Source organism: Populus alba, chromosome 2, assembly GCF_005239225.2.
Source record: "Populus alba chromosome 2, ASM523922v2, whole genome shotgun sequence".
Taxonomy (NCBI): Eukaryota; Viridiplantae; Streptophyta; class Magnoliopsida; order Malpighiales; family Salicaceae; genus Populus; species Populus alba.
In genome coordinates this window covers 6,285,841-6,304,659 of record NC_133285.1, presented here as the reverse complement: position 1 = coordinate 6,304,659, position 18,819 = coordinate 6,285,841, and the positions used below count along the sequence as shown (strand labels likewise).

General features: G+C 35.6%; 2 protein-coding genes across 5 annotated transcripts; both read left to right on the top strand.

Annotated features, from left to right (window-relative positions):
• The first annotated feature begins 8,288 nt into the window (after nucleotides 1-8,288).
• On the top strand, nucleotides 8,289-9,398 carry LOC118028099 (dirigent protein 8). Its single transcript, XM_035031625.2, has one exon. The coding sequence runs from the start codon at nucleotides 8,708-8,710 to the stop codon at nucleotides 9,344-9,346; it is 639 nt and encodes a 212-aa protein (XP_034887516.1). The 5' UTR covers nucleotides 8,289-8,707; the 3' UTR covers nucleotides 9,347-9,398.
• Nucleotides 9,399-9,735: 337 nt separating this feature from the next.
• LOC118028096 (exocyst complex component SEC3A) lies at nucleotides 9,736-18,704 on the top strand. 4 transcript variants are annotated; one of them, XM_035031623.2, is made up of 25 exons: nucleotides 9,736-10,060; nucleotides 10,146-10,216; nucleotides 10,429-10,509; nucleotides 10,630-10,697; nucleotides 10,887-10,989; nucleotides 11,384-11,532; nucleotides 12,194-12,311; nucleotides 12,518-12,622; nucleotides 12,917-13,018; nucleotides 13,110-13,247; nucleotides 13,642-13,770; nucleotides 13,866-13,946; nucleotides 14,044-14,118; nucleotides 14,306-14,479; nucleotides 14,568-14,718; nucleotides 14,814-14,878; nucleotides 15,171-15,341; nucleotides 15,435-15,514; nucleotides 16,066-16,147; nucleotides 16,273-16,370; nucleotides 16,503-16,611; nucleotides 16,755-16,823; nucleotides 17,342-17,407; nucleotides 17,498-17,587; nucleotides 18,103-18,299. In XM_035031623.2, exons 1-25 carry the CDS (start codon nucleotides 9,886-9,888, stop codon nucleotides 18,172-18,174), a joined length of 2,622 nt encoding a protein of 873 aa, XP_034887514.1. In that variant the 5' UTR covers nucleotides 9,736-9,885; the 3' UTR covers nucleotides 18,175-18,299. The 4 variants fall into 4 exon arrangements, 3 of the variants coding, with proteins under 3 accessions (XP_034887514.1, XP_034887513.1, XP_073263568.1); XM_035031622.2 differs by lacking the exon at nucleotides 18,103-18,299 and adding an exon at nucleotides 18,319-18,704 and having other exon boundaries at nucleotides 9,739-10,060; XM_073407467.1 differs by lacking the exons at nucleotides 13,110-13,247; nucleotides 18,103-18,299 and adding an exon at nucleotides 18,319-18,704 and having other exon boundaries at nucleotides 9,739-10,060.
• The last annotated feature ends 115 nt before the right edge of the window (nucleotides 18,705-18,819 follow it).

Below are 18,819 nucleotides of genomic sequence, written 5' to 3'. Positions count from 1 at the left end.
CATGTTCTAAGCTTTGGTTTTCAGGGTCACAGACTTGAAGCAATAAGATCTGTGTAAATGATGCTTTTGATAAAATGCATTGGTGATTAAGTTTTTCTCAATTCCTTTTTGTCTGTCCTATATAATCTATAATTGCTATATAGCTAGAGTCTGAGTTCAATTATGTGTGCTTTCAGGAGTCTATCAACTACTCTAATGAAGCTTGTTGGGATTTTGGTAGAGGTTTATTTTTACCTTCTACCAGCTCCATTACTCTACCAATACAGCTGTTTTGTTTGCTCTTTTATCTCCATTTCCTTTTCAGCTTCTGACAGTCTCACTCAGCAATTGCTTATTTTGTGCAGATACTTCTCTAGATGGTTATGTTTGCATCAAGTTTACACCAAGTGTTTCCTTTCTTTCAGCTTTACCTTCTGATTTTAGATCAAAACAAGTGTTTCTTTTTTATTTATTAATTTATTTTCGATAAGTTTAATTTCCTAAATTATAACTTGTGTGTGACATGTGCTCACATGTTTTTCTAGGAACCCTCCAATTTATCATGGAATATATGTGGGCTGCAACTTTTTGGGAGTGTTTAATTCATTACCTCCTCTTTTCCTTTATCATCTTTTTATCTCGTCTTGCTTTAACATTTTTAGTGCTTAGTCTAAGACAGTGATTGTGTGTCTTTCCAGGAGCTTGAAGTTGAAGAATGGGTGTCTTTATTACTTGATGCTTTGGAACCTGCCGTCCTGTTTTAACTCTGTATTTTCGTCTCACTTAGTTTCCACTTCTTTGATAGAAATAGGTTTTGTTTTTTTAGTTGTGTGGTCCTTGAGGATCTTATGCCCTTAAATTGAACCAGGAATTTTAACTGCAGTGGTTTTTTTACTGGCTGTACCAGCTTCAAGTCTACGCTTTACTAGTAGGGGCAATTATTTCATACTCTTTCTTCTCTTGAGACATTCCTTCTTTCCCTTTTCATTGAACTCTCTTTCTCTCTCAACATTTATAAGTTCATTAATTTTAATTTTGTTTTGTGCAGATGTTTCTAGATGATGTTTTCAAGAACAATGCACTTAGTTTCTCATAATTTTGTTTTACGTTTTAATCCATATTTTGCCCTTGATTCTACATAACCATGACTGATGTCAGCTCCTTTATTTTTTTTTCCCATTATTATTCTTGTTTGTTAAGGAACGAATGAACCAGATTTAAGCCAGGTATTGTTCCATATAGTTACTTGCTTGTTATATTTTAGTCTTAAGTTTGTGTGTTATTTCAGGAGCAGGGATTTTTAACTTTTGGAGTCTTTTGTTTGATGCTCGCAAATTTGTAGTGAACGAAGTTTTTGGTTTGCTGTCTTGAGTACTCATTGAGAGTCCAGTAGTCAGTCAGACTTATCAATCTAGTGCCTTTGCTTTCTTCCTATCGTTAGCCATCTTCCATTTTGATCTGAGATAGTTTATGTAACTTGGTGTTTGACCTTGAATTGGAAGTTTTTCTAGGATCTTTCCAAATTTATCAATGAACATACTTGGACTCCAATTAACTAAGGGAGTACCTATTTTGTGTTTTTTTTGTCAAGGCATCAAAATTGTGAGTGTCTGGTCTATCTTTCCTTGTTCCATGTGATTTCTGCTTGTTCCATAGGAGCTAGGAGTAATAGGAGGGTGTTCCATGCTGGAATAATTTGTTGATGCTTTTTTTACTCTTTTCCGCACTCTAGTCATGCTTTTTCTTGCTCTTTTTTCTTTCTTTTATCATTACTATTTGCAATTTCAGCTGAAATATTACTGTCATTTTAAAATGAATTTATGCTAGGAGTGAACAGTGAGTGACATTAAAACTATTTATATTATTCACGCTTCCTCTAATTGTGGTGCCAGCATGTGTTTTTTCCTTTGAGTTGTAGTTTTCAGCTTAAGATTTGGTTGTATTTCTTTTTCAGGGTATCATTTAGTAATATACATGGACTGCAGCTGATGGATTGTTTTATGATATGGGTAATTTAATGATGTTTTGATGACTTATACGACACCAAATAGTCAATTAATCATTTTGTTGGTTTCTCTAGAATTCGTGCTTCTATGAAGAGTTAAGGAGCTGTACTTTGTTTCTGTAGCGTCTCTTTAAATGTTGAATGGGAGATCATTTTCATGCTTGACTTACTACAGCAGTTCTCCTTTGGGCATTGTTTTTGAGGTTTCTTCTTTTCTGTCTCCCACAATTTTTCCAGCTAGATAATTCTAACTTTGTTCCTTTCTTATTTTGCTTTGAGAAGCTGCAATTTCCTAAAATATTTGTTCACAATTGTTTTTGCATTTTAATTACCATTTTGAATTTGACTTGTTAAAAAAATGGAGTCCAAGTCTGTTTGCATTTTTTGTAGGATCTATTGGGTTCTCTTAATTAAATGAATACCAGCCAAGATCCACCAAGGAGTGCTCTTCTGGCTTTTGATTGTTGTTGTTGCTATTTGTATTATCTACAACAGCTTTTTCGACCGTGCTTTGATTGTGTTTATCCTGGTGTCTACAAGATTTACATTATTTGTTTCGCAATCAAATGATGATAGGGTTCACAACTAGCAAAGCACCAACTGCTTCTTTATTGTCATTTTGATTTTTTATACTCTCAGATGGAGGTCTGTTTGTCCATTTTTTTTCAAAGAGATCCTGTCAAGTGCTATCAGCAAAGTATGAACCAATAGAAGCCGGGTAATTATTAGTTAAGTAGAGGTTTTCTATGGCATATTATGGAAAAAAAAATTGAACCTATATCTTGACATGTTATTCCTTTCCATATTAACTTTATCCTTGCATCATTTCTTTTTTGTATATTTTCTTTTTTTTGTTCATCACAAATGTTTTTGAAGTTGAGGAATTTCGCAAGAACTTGCAATGTACTTCAATTTTCATGTCTTAATTAACTTTAATTAAAATCTTCTGTTTCAACTTCTCACAACACATCTAAGCTTTTCCCTGTTCTTTAGGTTATGCCTGGTTTTTTGTTCAACTTCTGAACTGATATTCATCCATGTTTTTTTTTTCTTTTTTTATACAGTTCCATAAATAATTGCATCGAGTAAGACTACAATTCATGAGGATTTTTTTCCCCGCATTCATCTCACAGATTAAAATTTTGAACATAGCGTTTGAGTTTGTTTACTCATTTTTGCAGGAGTCCTTTAAGTGTTACAAATTTGATAGGCTCAGATTGGTTTTATGTATGCTTTTTCGGGGTTTTACATATACAAGGAAGTATGTTGCTTTTGATCTTACTGACAAGTGAGTTCTGGTTGCTCTTTTTTTTTTCCTTCTATTTTTCTGTCAAATTTACTTGGCCTTCTGTTTTGCAGTCTGGACAAAGCTCAAGTGAATTTAGGTGAATTTAGAGTCCTTTATTCCTGGCATTGCTTTATGTTCCTATATGAATTTTCTTCAGGCTATATATTCTTTCCTCCAAAATTGCTTGTGCTTCGATGTTGATTGTGGTTGACTGATCAGCTTCTTATTGGGATACCTGCAAGTACTTGTATGAAAGTGTAGGAAGAATTTCTTGTTCTTATGCTTATGTTTCTTGGTGAACGAGCTTTGTGAGAGAACAGATTAAACACAGAATGAAGCTTGTGGTATGCAACACTGGCCTTTTTCCTCTCATAAATTGTTTGGATACAGTATGGTGCTTTGTTTGGTGATTTTTGGGATTGGTAGATGGTGGTCTAGTCTCGGATATTCTTGCAAAGTTATTTTGGTCTGTTCTGTACTAGAAGTAGTTGGTTCTTTCTGCACTTACTGGCCAAAGATATTTGATGCACGAGGCAGCCTTACTTTCTGAATACAGCCTTTACTTTCTGCATACAATTTTGTTGTGCTGTCTTCTTGGTTCCTGGATATGGTGTTTGTTCCTTCTATTTTACTAAAAAGTGAACTATAAATGATCTTCTTTTGTTGCTCAGTTGAAAAGAGATGTCTTGAGCAATCAGAGAAGAACTTTGATATACAGATTGAATCTTGACCAACTTGATTAAGGTATTAGTGTTTGTTCTATTAGACAACAAAGATCTCATTTTTTTCTTCCGATTGTCAGTTCTGAATACGAAAGGTAAAAGGCAAGGAAAAGGACTTTCTCGCTGCTTCCAGAATAAGAAGGAGATCCAGCTTAAAAGCAGAACACACGAGACTGAAATTTTTATCAGCTGCCTATTGTTTTTTCTAGGACTGGCTTCTAGAGGGTTAATTCGTATGTCCTATTGTCTTTGCATAAATTGGTGGTGTTTACTCAACTGTTGGAGTTTTTGATGGATACCTTTTCCCAATATTACGTGGAGTAGCTTTGACATGTCCTTTTCAGGAACTGGCACGTGATTTTGTCTTCAAAATTCTTATCAATTTGGTGCACTTTACTTGGGTTAGGGGGATCTTTGTAGTTTCGCTGAAGTCCTGCTAAAGTGGTTGCTTATGTGGTAATAGCTATGGTTACTGAATTTTATCTCTGGGCCTTGCAATCAAAAGCAACCAAGATTGCTTTTGATTGCAAGGGATGGTTACCAGTTTGTTAGTCAAGCAAAAGTGTTAGTCATTCATGCAAATCTGTTTCCTCACCAGATGGTTATATGACTCTTGGAATCTGTTGGCTATCTCCCACGTCGTGAGTGTCGGAAATGAAGCTGTTGGGGTCAAAATTGCTGATTGTCCATGGCTGCTGCTTTTTATGATGTGTTTTGTATGATAATCTTGATGCATATGCTTGGGGTTTGCAGTGTGCTTGAATTTTGGTTCTGTTCGGATTGTGGTGGTGCCACCATTTATTTTTGTCCAAGTATGATTATGGGGCGAGCTAGAGAGTGAAGAATTATGCTGCTCAGTATTATTTGAAGGGCACCTTGCAGGGTTTTATTTTATTGCTTCATTGTTGGGCTGGATTGATTTCGTTTCTTTTATTATGGGTCTTTGGTTGTTTGCTAGAGTTTGCTTTTCTATGCATGCTGCTCTGTGTGTGGTTGTATGCATGTAACTCCGCCTGTGGGCACTATGCATGGCTCACAGCCGGTCTCAAGCCCGGGGTAAGGAGGAGAGATGCATATGATGATACAATTGCATTTGCTCACGCGGCATGCATCATATAGCTATTCCATCTCCTCTTTTGCTTTGTTAATAACTTGATTCTCTAACTATATTTTATTGGAATTTAGAATAAACTTTCCTTGCTTTTTAGAAAAAAAATACTCTATTACATTGGTTCATTTAGTCTAGTAGAGACATAAAAGCTGAATTTGTCTTCCTGCAATTGCTTCACACGTAAAAGCTGGTTCTATGTAAATCAGCAAGGCTTTCAGGTGATGCTATCAACTTATAATTTATCTTTGTTGCATCAACATCATATGAGTGCTTGATGCATCGATGCAGCAGCATTTGTGTCTTGATTCCAAAGTTCAACTCCCTCCTGGGTGAGTTTTCGAGAGAAACAGTTATATCTGGAGATTTTTATTTGAATTTGCTTAGCTTCTGAGTTTAAAATATAAGCTTGAAGAACCTCGAAAGGCTATGGAAGTGGGGTTTTCATGTATAAGATGCTTGTTGCTTCCTTTTCCTGTTAAGAGAGGAAAAAAGCAAGCTTTTCCCGTTATCAAGCCTTGCACTCTCTTTAACTGCAGTATCCTGCAGGCTAGAGTGCATTTCAAAGAAAGTGCTGTTCCTTGGTTGGTGGGATTGATTAAAGGGTATAAAGCAGTCATTAAAGTTTAGATAATAGAGATGCATGGTGGAACAATTTTCAATGCCTTCTAAGATCTGTTTGGTTTTGGAATTAAACAACAGTGTCATTCTCATTTGCAGTTATGGGCATGCAAATTTGTGCAGAATGCTACATTGTGCTCTGCATTCATCGTATTGTTCTCTGGTCTTCTTGCAGAAGGCGCCTTTCAAGCCCCTAGTTAATCAGGGTCGAGTAGGTTTTGGTTGGGTTTCTTGACTGCAGTTCATTTTCCTCTTCGTGATGCTAACCTCTTGGTCTGCTTTTTTATTCTAATAAATCTTCTTTCTAGGTTGTGAGCTTTTTCGCTGGAAGTCAGTTTCACATTGAATAAATTTGCCCTTGATATTTTGTTTATTCTATTCTTTTTTAATTTTTTTTGGCTCTGGTGTTTGTTGGAATAGATGAACATTGATGAAGCATCTAGCTAGAACAGATGGACATGGATGAAGCATCTAGCTATAGTGATATTTAACAGCTGGATTGTGCTGCTTCACTTTCTGATTCTTATGAACCACTAGATGGTGGTTGAGTCTCATATTCTCTTACAGAGTGCTTGTTAACAATATAAGCTTTTAGCCCAATTGTTTTCAAGTAATGGTGATTTTCCAAATACAAGTGAATGATAGTTGAGCCTTCCAAATTCTTATCTCTGGTTCTTAGCCAGTTTCAGTTTTAATTTAATTACTATTCAATCTTGAGAAAGGAGTCGATTAGTTGGTTCGTAAGCTCCCTCTCTCTCTGCTCTTCTTTTTCTTGTACAGTTGCTGCGTTTACTTGGCAGGTAGAGATACTGTGTTTGCTTAGCTATTTTCCCTCCCAAACATTCTGTCATAAGGCTTGCTCAATGACAGGTCATTTTTTATTTCCTTGTATCTTATTGGATGCTGCAAGTGTGCATGTTTGCAGCACTTTAATTGTTTGAACTCTCAAGAAACTGGAATTGTGTTTTGTCAAGGAGATTGGAAAGGAGTGGGGGCACACGCAAATGACGAACAGCTGGTCACCCCGTGAACCCATTTTGCCTTGTATAGTTATTTGTCTTCTTGCTTTCAAGCCTTTTGTTTTTTGTTTGTAACTTGTGTGCATCCAGGAGGATGGAGACTCGATGCTCAAGGAAATGACTCAAAGGTCCCTGTAAAACGGATAACTTTTGTGGAATTGACCGTGGTCAGCTTCCCCTAGACGCTATTTCTTCGAGGCAAGAATCCTGTACGGGAATGTGGACTTACCAGTATCGCTTGGCACACCATTCAATGGAAGTTCTTCTGGGGTGCAGTGTCGTCTGTAATCATTGTTTTCCTACGTTAAAAACAGTTATTGAAAAAAATTAGCTCTGCCAAGTAGCGATTGCTTTTCAAATAGTTTTTTATGTTAAAATATATATTAATGATACTTTTTTAATTTTTAAAAGTTATTTTTAACATTAGTACATCAAAATGATTTAAAAAATACAAACTATTTTTAATTTTTTTTTTTTTAAATTTAGCAAAATGCAGGTTGAAACGCACAGCCAAACACTACCTTAAAATAACCATTTAAAAAAAAAACATCTTAACAGTATTATTTTTTTTAAATAAGTATTTTTAATTTTGAATTGGTATTTAAGGTGTTAAGCAGATAAAATAATTTTGGATTGTTTTGATAGATTGATGTAAGAAATAAACTTATCATTAAAAAAACAAAAATTCTCATTTTAGGAAAGTATCAATCAATAAAAATAACAACAAACCTGATCATTCTTTTTATAATGGCTTAAGATTCTTCATTATTATTCTACTTTGTTTCTTTTTATTTTTTATAGTAGCTATTGCCCATATTCTACCATAATTTCAATTTAAGATAAATTGAATTTAATCTGGATTAATATGTTTAAATTTATGATTTTAATTATGAACTTGTGATTTGAACATAAAAATAGAATAACTTAAAAAAATAAAATTATTGGAGGGTGAAACTAATAAAAATACTAAGTCATGAGATTAGAACAACTCCATAAAAAAAAAATTAAAAACAATTATGCAGTCCAAGTTAAAAAATATTAAATTATAAAATGATTCATGAGATCAAAATAACATAATATAAATAAATTTGAAAAAAAATTTCTAACCCTAATTTCTAATCAATCTAATATTAAATATTAAAGAATGAATGTTGAAAGTTGGATAATGAGATTGAGATAACTTCATAAAAAAAATATAAAAAAAAGATAAATCAATCTTGAGTTAATTTATTAAATTTTCAATTTAAATTATGAGATTGAGAAGTATCTATAAAAATTAACAAAGAAGAAATATGAAACTTTATTTTTAATAGATCTAATATTTAAGGTTAGAAATGTGAAAAAAAAAATTAAATTCACGAGATTAATATTTAATCTAACAAAAAAATAATAATAAAAAAATCATATATCATAATTTTTAAAATAACATATAAGGATGAAATTAAAAATAAAAAAAAACTAAAAAAAAAAGATTGAGTCGATGAAGAAAAAAAAAAAACCAAAGCAAAATCAATGAATATGTTTCATTGTGACTACGTTGATTTAAGCATGTAATTTAGTGTGTTAATAATTAATTTTATTTATAAGAATTTCTTTTTATACACAAGATTCGAACCTTTAGATAAGATAATAACATGCATTGTATACAATTTGTGTACTCGTTCTTTATCCATATGGCAATACCATTCCTTCTGTCATTGCGCATTTCTTCAACTCCAGAGTGAATATACTCGATTGTGTGCATTGAGCTGGTAAAAGCTAGGAGATTAAAATTTACAATCTTCATCAAAACGTAGCCAGCAGAAATATGTTAGCTCTTTAATTATATTTAAAGGTATTGGTTAGCTCGCAAATGGAGTTGGTACTCTCGACATTCATGGTATGTTGGATTAGGAACGGGTCTGAAGATGTGGATTAGGTGGCTACAAAATCTGTGATAAGGAGCTGCATCTTCCAAATCAAGGCATGCTTCAGACAGGTCCTCTTAAGAGCACATTCAAGGCTAACATATTTCAAAGAGCCAAGAAGGTTGCGTGCATGATGCGGTGTCGGATCATACTCTGCACTGCAGTTTCTTTAGCATTACTGACAGTCCTCCTCCTGGCTTTGATCTCACCAGTCCCTCATGATAAAAATCATTCAGATAACTCGACAAGGCCTTGGCTGGCCCTGTCATTGTACATCCAGCAACCTCAAATCTCGAGTTCTGACGTTCAGCCAGCGGTAAGATCCGAAGCTGGAGCATTCGTCTTTCATCGTAAGCTCACAGAAGGGCTTGAAAACACTTCACGGGTCATAGGAAAAGCTCAAGGCTTCATAATTCCAATAGAACATTTTGCGTATTCAGGTTTCAATATTATCTACCTCACATTTGATACACCTGATTACTCAGGCAGCCTCAGTGTGCAGGCCAAGCATGTAGAGCATAAAGACAGAGAAGAACTCACGGTGGTTGGTGGAACTGGGTCATTCGCATTTGCTCGAGGTCTCGCTGTTTTTGCACAGACTGATCCACAGCCCGCTGACGTCGGTGGAACATACCATGTGAAGCTTCAGCTTCAGCTTAGGTTTCCAGATCGATCTCATACAAATATTCCAGGATGAGGCAGAGTCGTTAGAATGGTATTCTAACAAGTCAAATGTAAACGTTTTTTTTTTTTTTTTTTGCTTGGTAGAGAAGATGCAATTCCATAGGCATTGGAGAAATAATGATCAATTGACCATTTTCAGTCACATTTGCAAACAGAATGGATGAATGGAATGCTTATCTAACATCGACTGTTGATCGGAACTAGTAAATATTAATAAGAGTTGTCTGTTGACGGACGTCCACTATCCATCACAGCTCCGCCACCCCAAAACATCGGATTCAATCAAATCCGCCTAAAAAATATCTCAAGGGAATTTATCTATCCCAGTCGGACCTAAGCCCAACCCAAAGGGACTTGGTGATGGGACCCAACACTAAAGTAGGCGAGAACAGAACTGTAGTACCATGCCTAGAGTGTGAAGAACAAACACAATTAATTCTTCTTCTTCTTAGTGTTAAAAACAAAACAATAATTAATCAGCGGGAAAATCTCCGGGTGGCGAGCTAAGCAAGTGAAAGAAAGTAAAATCAACGAGAAGAGGGGAGGGGAGAAATGGCGAAATCGAGCGCAGATGACGAGGAGCTAAGGAGAGCCTGCGAGGCAGCAATTGAAGGCACAGAACAGAAGATCGTATTGTCGATCCGTGTTGCCAAGAGCCATGGGATCTGGGGCAAATCTGGGAAATTAGGACGTCACATGGCCAAACCTAGGGTTCTCGCTCTCTCCAGTAAGCCAAAGCCAATCCCCACTTTCTCTCATTTTAATTTCATTTAGCTGTTGTGGAATTGAAAGCGACTGTTTTTTTGTTGCAGCAAAATCTAAGGGTCAGAGGACGACAGCCTTTCTTCGAGTGCTAAAATATTCAACTGGAGGAGTACTTGAGGTAATGTTCACTTTTAAGAAAAAAAATTGTCTGTTTTACATTTCTTATGCTGTTGGGTTGAGGTGATATAAATTTGTGAACCCTATTCTGTTTTGGATCAGAAATTAATTTAACTTCTCACATAGAAATGTTGTATGTGATGCCATCTTTACTGATTTAATTCAAAACCTTAAATGCATGTCTTAAGCTCGTGTATTCACTTGATTATGCAGCCAGCAAAGTTATACAAACTCAATCATCTTTCCAAAGTGGAGGTTATTGCTAATGATCCCAGTGGATGCTCGTTTACTCTGGTATGCTTCAGCATTTATTGCATCAGTGCTTCTTGTTTACCCACTATCTGGATTAAAGAAGCACTTCTGGAGACAATGAGAAACTTTTTTATTTTCCTTTTCTGACTGAACTTCTTACAGGGATTTGATAACCTTAGAAGCCAGAGTGTTACTCCACCGCAATGGACTATGCGCAATATTGATGATAGGTAAGCAATGTTGTTTCATCACCCACTTCATCTTCTGCTCTCTCTCTGTTTTTTTTTTTTTTTTTTTTTTTTTTTTTTAACACTTAAGGAGGAATGATTAAACAATTCAAGATTAATACTGATTTTTTTCGAACTTATTTTTCTAACTAGCTAGCACATTTCTTTTTCTTTTCTTTTTTTTTGTTGTAGGAACCGCCTTTTATTTTGCATCTTAAACATCTGCAAAGATGTCCTCGGCCGTCTTCCAAAAGTTGTTGGCATAGATGTTGTGGAGATGGCACTTTGGGCTAAGGTGTGATTGATGGTTTTCTACTTCTCTATTTATCTGTTTTAAGAGTTATGATTGGCTACTTCTCCATCTTGAGTATTATAGAATTTTATCATTGTATATGATTATCCTACTTGAAGTGCACTTTTCAGTTTTCTTGTTCATTGAATCAGTAATGCTGCTAGTCATTTTTCTGTGAATCAACCTTCTGGAAACTGTGTTTTGAATGCCATAATCTATAATCAAATTGGGATAACAATATTTCACATTTTGGGTGTTCTTTGGTGAGATTGAATTGAAGTCCACGCTGGTCTCAACAGTATGCAGCCTGAACTCAGTTAATGAAGTGCTTGGTTATCTTAGATCATGGTGCATGACTTTGTTCTCTAACTAATTATGATTTATTACTTCAAAAAAGGAAAATACACCCACAGTTCCCAAGCAAATGAATCAGCAAGATGGAGTGCCTGTTGCAGCTACTGCCACAGAAAGTGACTTGAAAGTGACTGTTGAAAGAGAACTTGTCTCCCAAGCGGAGGAGGAGGACATGGAGGCTCTTCTTGGCAAGTAAGTCTTTCCTTTCATTACTGCAAAGCTTTTCAGTCAGGTTGAGAGTTGACACATATTTTTGGCTAAATAGCACTATTCTCGAAAAGGTTTTAGCAAAAGGAGAAAAGGAATATAAACAGCATGTTTTCAGTCTGTTTGTCTGAATATTTTTCATTGAGGTGCCTTGGTTTCTGACTTATATGCAAACATCCTTTAATTTACCCATGATTTACAGGCTACACTTTCACTCTTGAAAGTTTCATTACACAGGGAGGGGATCCATCCCTAGAGTTTTCATTTGTTTGAAAAACTTCCAAAGTTTTCATTTAAAAAATCCAAACTTGATTTACATCAGAAAATTGCTTGTTACTGTGCAATAAATGGCCCATGCTGGCTATGACCCCCATCCATTTGACTTCTGTTTGTGTTGAAGCTACCTATAATTTTTTCATAATAATCCTCCTTGATCTCACAACACAACCAAAATAGCATTCTCATTTAAGGTTACTGTGAAAGTCTGCCTGTCCCTTTTTTTTGTTAATGCTAAACATGATTTTTTTTCTTGGAATTGAAGACATCTCCTGTATGAAAATAATGACAAACAATTGTAACTCTTTTGTGCCACCTTTTGTTTTTTTTTTAACCCATTTGATTCCTTCAATTATACAATACCATGCAGTTATTTAATGGGTATTGGTGAAGCAGAGGTGTTTTCAGAAAGGTTGAAGCGTGAGCTTCTTGCTCTGGAAGCTGCAAATGTGCATGCCATTTTAGAAAGTGAACCTTTAATAGAAGAGGTAGCTCCACAAAGGCTGTGATTTTGTGTATGGGTTTATTGCAGTTTCTCTCTAGCAGAGGTTTTTTTCACTTTACCTCTTGATGTGTATTATACTTTCTGAAGATTAAGCTTGTTCATTAGTCCATTGTGTGCTTCGCCACATCCTGTGGAGTTGTGTAATAGTGGCAGCTCTTGCTAGTCTGAATTGATATTTGGCCCTTTCAGGTGTTGCAAGGGCTTGAAGCTGCAACATGTTGTGTTGATGACATGGATGAGTGGTTAGGCATTTTCAACGTGAAACTTAGACATATGAGAGAAGGCATTGAATCAGTAAGTGCTTGCTGACATTGAACTGTTCCTAATTAGGGTTGCTATGGCATTTCTCCTGATTCCCCACATTTTTGTTGTACATGCCATGTTGGTATATTAGGAAAAAAATGTGTAGGCTGTAAGAAGAAAGTTTTCAACTTGCATCTTAATGTTTTCATTACTTTTGCAAGTCTGGTTCAAATGAATATCTCAAATTTCCTAGTATGACATACATTATGGATCTATACATATATTCAAACACATGCATTACATCTTTCTCTGCAGCTGTATGATTATTCATTTTATGATATCCAGATAGAAACCCGCAATAACAAATTGGAGATGCAGTCTGTAAATAATGTATCACTCATTGAAGAACTTGATAAGCTACTTGAACGACTGCGGGTCCCTTCTGAAGTATGTTTTTTGTCACTTTCATGTCAACTTATCACTTTTATGGCAATGTGTTGAAATTTCCCATCCTCTAATCACGCTATGTTGGTTGTAGTATGCTGCATGTCTAACAGGAGGTTCATTTGATGAGGCTCACATGCTTCAAAACATTGAAGCATGTGAGTGGTTAACTGGTGCTTTACGTGGACTTCAAGTACCTAATTTGGATCCAAGCTATGCAAATATGCGTGCTGTATGCTCTGTGCCACTTTCTTCTCCCTGATTTTTTCTACCTACAAAATGATAATTAAAATGATTGTGAGAGAATATTCAGTTATGCATATAGATGTATGGCTTTTTTTCCATTATTTTTTTTTTGCTGATTAGTCATCAATGTCTAAATGGTATCCTGAATACATGGTACCCATACATGACAATTCTCTTTTCAATTGTCAATGACATGATCTTTATGTTTTCCTATGAAAGCCCAAGAACATGAATTGAATGACTCTAATCAGTTGGATATATATATATATATATCTTCTGAATTCAGATTTTAGGATGGAGCTAGATGATGGAGTTATCTGTTAACGTGAGTATATTTAGTGTATTGTCTCTTTCTAAAACAGTGGATTATGTTCTTACAGGTTAAAGAAAAGTGCACAGAACTTGAAAAATTAAAAACTATGTTTGTCAGGAGAGCTTCTGAGTTCTTGAGGAACTACTTTGCAAGTTTGGTGGATTTCATGATAAGTGACAAGAGTTACTTTTCACAAGTACTTTCAGCTTTCTGTTGTTTTCATACAGATTACAAGGACAAGTATTGGGTCTTGGAATTCTAATATTTGCTTGTGTACTTTGCATGAAACAGCGTGGACAGTTAAAGAGGCCTGACCATGCTGACTTAAGGTACAAATGCAGGACATACGCTCGCCTTCTACAGCATCTAAAGGTTTATTACAAACCTTTGTCATAAATCTCAAAAGTTTACATGTGTTCAGTCTCTCAAATTTTTTCTTTAACTAATAATTCCCTGTTTCTGTTGTCAGAGTCTTGATAAGAATTGCTTGGGTCCTTTGAGGAAAGCATATTGTAGCTCCCTTAATCTGCTTCTTCGTCGGGAGGTCAGGCCACAGTCTTTTCGTTGACCAAACATGTAGTTTTTACTTCACTGTTTATGATTTTATTTGTTTTTAGTGGTGCCATTTTCACTTAGTTTGTTCTGTTATTATATATTTTTTTGTTATTATTATTTTTGTTTGCATTGTATTTCAAATATATAGTTTTAAGAGTTATCTCATTCATTTGCAGGCTCGTGAATTTGCTAATGAGCTCCGTGCCAGTACAAAAGCATCAAGAAATCCAACTGTCTGGTTGGAAGCTTCTGCAGGCTCAAGTCATAGTTCACATAATGCAGATACATCTGCAGTTTCTGAGGCTTATGCCAAAATGCTGACAATATTTATCCCACTCCTTGTAGATGAGGTTAAATTTTCTGCATGCATATGCTGGAAATTGTTAATGTTATTGCTTCTTCTATGATTGATATGTTGCTTTGTGACTCAAACTGCAGAGTTCTTTTTTTGCACACTTCATGTGCTTCGAGGTTCCTGCACTTGTTCCCCCAGGAGGTGTAGCTAATGGTAATAAAGGTGGTTACAATGATGCCAATGACAATGATGATTTGGGTATCATGGACATTGATGAGAATGATGGCAAAGCTGGTAATGCTTCTTAGATCACTTATTCCATTTCAATTTGTATAGATGTTTGATATGGAACCACTTTCATTTCTAGAAGTTAAAATGTGATTTTGTAGGTAAAAATTCTGCAGATCTGGCAGCACTAAATGAATCTCTTCAGGATTTGCTTAATGGAATCCAAGTAATGTCTACATTGCATTGTTCCTTATATGCGTGTATGCATTCTTGCATGCATACTTACACATGTTTTAGATCTATACCCTTGAATATGCATGTGTATTTTTTGAATGAATGCATGTATGTGCTGCTCAAACTTTTCTTATTGTTATTTGGTGTTTCACAGCATCCTCCCCTCATCCTCTTTTTATTGTTATTTTATTGTTTATTAGCTAGGTGTATTTGAGTGCATCACTTAATTTTCAATACTACTATAATCTCTCAGTGCTAACTTGTGGAGGGTTATGAATTTTTAGGAAGATTTTTATGCTGTGGTTGATTGGGCATACAAGATAGATCCTCTGCGCTGCATATCAATGCATGGGATTACAGAGCGCTATCTCTCTGGTCAGAAAGCTGATGCTGCAGGATTTGTGCGTCTCTTGCTTGGTGACCTAGAGTCCAGAATTTCTGTGCAATTCACTCGTGTATGTGCTTAACATTTAACATAAACTAAGTGATATCCATACATATTCCAAGCTTCTTGAACTAGCTTGTTTACCTGGATATCTATATTGCAGTTTGTTGATGAAGCTTGCCACCAAATTGAAAGAAATGAGCGTAATGTGCGGCAGATGGGGGTTTTATCCTACATCTCAAGGTAATTCAGATCTGGGTGAACTTGACTCATGTTGTTCTGGGTGAACTTGCATCTTTTCAGTCAAGTTAAGATGCAAGTGTATAATATGTCCTAAGAAGATTATAAATGTGCACACTAACAGACACGGACCATCGAGCTAACATTTGCTGTGAAATGATCAGAATACACTACTTTAATGATAGTTGTTCCACTTGACAATCTGATAAGAACTGTTTTTATTTTGCTCATAGCTTCTGTGTTCACTACTCAAGTATGACACTTACCTCTTGCCAGTGGCTATAATTGACTTGCATATGGCTATAATTGACTTGCATATTTTACTGAGTTTGAGATAGGATATGCTTGCCTGCTTAGGTTTATGATTGACAACTGGAGCTGTATTTTAAACTAATATTAAACTAATAATACCTAAACTTGGCAATAATTTTGCAAGTTTATGCATTACGTGCAATGACAAGCTCTTTTGTTCCATGCTTTATGAACTGTGTATGTAACATTGGTCAAAGTTTGATTTTGCATCTTATGAAATGACTCAACCTTGTCTTGCATAGATTTGCAACTCTTGCAACTCGTATGGAGCAGTATATCCAGGGACAATCTAGGGATTTGGTTGATCAAGCGCACACAAAATTTGTGAGTAGTCTTTTCTTAAACGGTTTTTTTTTTTTTTTTGCTTTTTGTCAGACAGTTTGGTATAATTTTTTATTGCCCCCCTATTTAGTACAAGTGAGTTTTACATCTGGGAGGTTATTTGACAGGTTAGCATAATGTTTGTGACTTTGGAGAAAATTGCACAAACAGATCCAAAATATGCAGATGTTTTCCTTTTAGAAAACTATGCTGCATTTCAAAATAGGTATTCTTTTTTGTCTTTCCTCTCATATCTTGGAATCTTCCCCAAGTTCTTTGAATAATCCTGATTCTGGGAAAAAAAAAAAATATTTCTTCTTCATCAACAAGCCTGCTGATTAGAAACAGTTGCTTGCAGCTTGTATGACCTTGCCAATGTTGTGCCAACTTTAGCCAAATTTTATCACCAGGCAAGCGAAGCTTATGAACAAGCTTGTACACGTCATATCAGCATGATTATTCTCTATGTAAGCAATCCTATTCCGGGTTCTTTTTTGTGGGTCTATTATTGCAATGTGGTCTTTCTGGTTGCAAATATTTGCTGAACTCTCGATGAGTTTAACCTTAATATTTTGAAGGTTCTTTTCCTCATTAAGTTTGCTTTCTGCAGCAATTTGAAAAACTTTTCCAGTTTACTCGCAAGATTGAGGATTTGATGTTCACCATAACACCAGAAGAGGTTAGTTTGGGATGATCAAATGACATCCATGGTTGTTGATTAGAAGAACACCCCACCATATTAGCTTCCCAGAGTTTGTTATGAACTTCTATTGAAGATAGGATATAGTGTGATACCTCCTTTTCTTTTCTTTGTTTCTTTGTTTGTATTTTTTACATGATTCGCATTAAGATAGAAGATACTAATTCATTCATCAAAACAATGATAAACAGAATGAAACCATGACTTTTTAAATCTTTTCTCCTTTTCTTTTTGCCTTGTTTGTTGGGCAACCTGTGTGCCCTGCAGCCATAATCAAATATTGGTGTGCAATTCTACAAGTCTAGGCTGGTTAGCTTAAGAATTGCTGTTTTTTTTGCCAGTTATATGGATGCGATTGATATTAACATGATGCCAGCAAAGAACTGCTAGAAGTCATACTTTCACATCACTGTCAATATTTCTCTAAGGTTTATGAAGTGTCAGTTCAAATTGTTTAAACACTGAAATGTCGTTGCCTTTTATTTTGTTCCTTTTAGATCCCTTTCCAGCTTGGATTGTCAAAAATGGATCTCCGGAAGATGTTAAAATCTACTTTATCTGGGGTAAGTCGTTAATGCATTCACAATAGTCTGTTTGTCTCCGGAGTCTGGTTTCAAAGCTAGTGTTGTAATAACATGGTTGTTCTGCAACAGGTTGACAAGTCTATTAGTGCAATGTATAAGAGGTTACAGAAGAACTTAACTTCAGAAGAACTGTTGCCTTCTTTGTGGGATAAGTGCAAGGTAATTCACTTCCTTAATATCAGGATTCTGTCTTGAATGTTTCTTGAAAGTTAGTTGGTAAGTAATGGGTGTTTGAACATTGCAAATTTCTTGATCAACAAAGAATTTGAGTTATGAGCAAAGCATGAAGTAACCTGCCAAGGAATTTGAGTCACGGGCAAAGCATTTATTAACCTAAAAATGGAAACTCAATTTAAATTCTTTAGGGGTTTTGGGGGTAATGGAAGGGAAAGGTGGGTTTAGAACCCCCAAACCTTTTTTGATTCTCATTTTTGATAGAGGAAGGTGGGCACTTTGAGGGTAGAAAACCCTCAAATAGTAGAAATCATCAATCTCCCACTGCGGTTGTTGAGGGTTGTTAAGATTCTTCAATGAAACAAATACCTTTAGCATGAAATTAAAGAGGAATTGTTCCCCGCGTTAAGAATAGTTTTATAATATAGTAATTGATCTTATATTTATGAACTCCCGCATTCCCTTCTCATCTGCTGTGTTTCCCTTGCACATCCAAACAGGGGAACGCTATTGGTCCTTCTATTTTCTTTCCTTTCCTTACCTTTGAAGATCATTCCTCATTCTGCAACTAGTTGATGCTGGGCTACATGAGTCTTTTTTTTCTTCCCCTTGTTGCAAACAGTTTGTGCTCTGCTTCATGGTGAAGCAATTAAAACTTTGTTTTGCCTCAAAATATTAGCTGAAAGGTTAAAGTACCTTTTATCTTAATTTGACAGAAGGATTTCTTGGACAAGTATGAGAGTTGTGTACAACTAGTTGCCAAGATCTATCCCAATGAAAGCATCCCTTCCGTGTCAGAAATGAGAGAGCTTCTGGCGTCCATGTGAACTTTGTAAAGAGTGTTCTGCTGTATAATTTTTAACTTCTTAAATAGGTCTATGCTAACATACAGTAATCATTCTTTTTGTTTTTCCCGAAGTTTTCCCTATATTCGATTCATTCGCCAATTTCAGAGTCTTGAGTTGAACTGGGAGTCTGTAATTGAACCGGGTTGAGAGGAACTTTGTTCCTGGTGCACTGTAAAAGGATCCAATTTGGAGACATGAGTCTGACTCCTTGTAATGTTACTTCTCTATCTTGAATTTCATTTCTTTGGTCACAAGTCGAAACGCCAACCATAACGGGTGGGAAATTAGACAGCCATTTAGCCTCCCTTTCCCAGTATATGATGCAAAGAGACAGCCTCATTCCTTTGGAAAACTTCCTAGTTTGGTGGG

What these genes read in the sequence shown, in the direction of transcription:
- LOC118028099 (XM_035031625.2), top strand. Translation starts at nt 8,708, where the DNA reads ATGCTTCAGACAGGTCCTCTTAAGAGCACATTCAAGGCTAACATATTT.
- LOC118028096 (XM_035031622.2), top strand. Translation starts at nt 9,886, where the DNA reads ATGGCGAAATCGAGCGCAGATGACGAGGAGCTAAGGAGAGCCTGCGAG. An exon ending in ATTTGCTTAATGGAATCCAA is followed by an intron (nt 14,879 to 15,170) that starts GTAATGTCTACA and finishes ATGAATTTTTAG; the next exon opens with GAAGATTTTTATGCTGTGGT. An exon ending in ATCAAGCGCACACAAAATTT is followed by an intron (nt 16,148 to 16,272) that starts GTGAGTAGTCTT and finishes GTTATTTGACAG; the next exon opens with GTTAGCATAATGTTTGTGAC.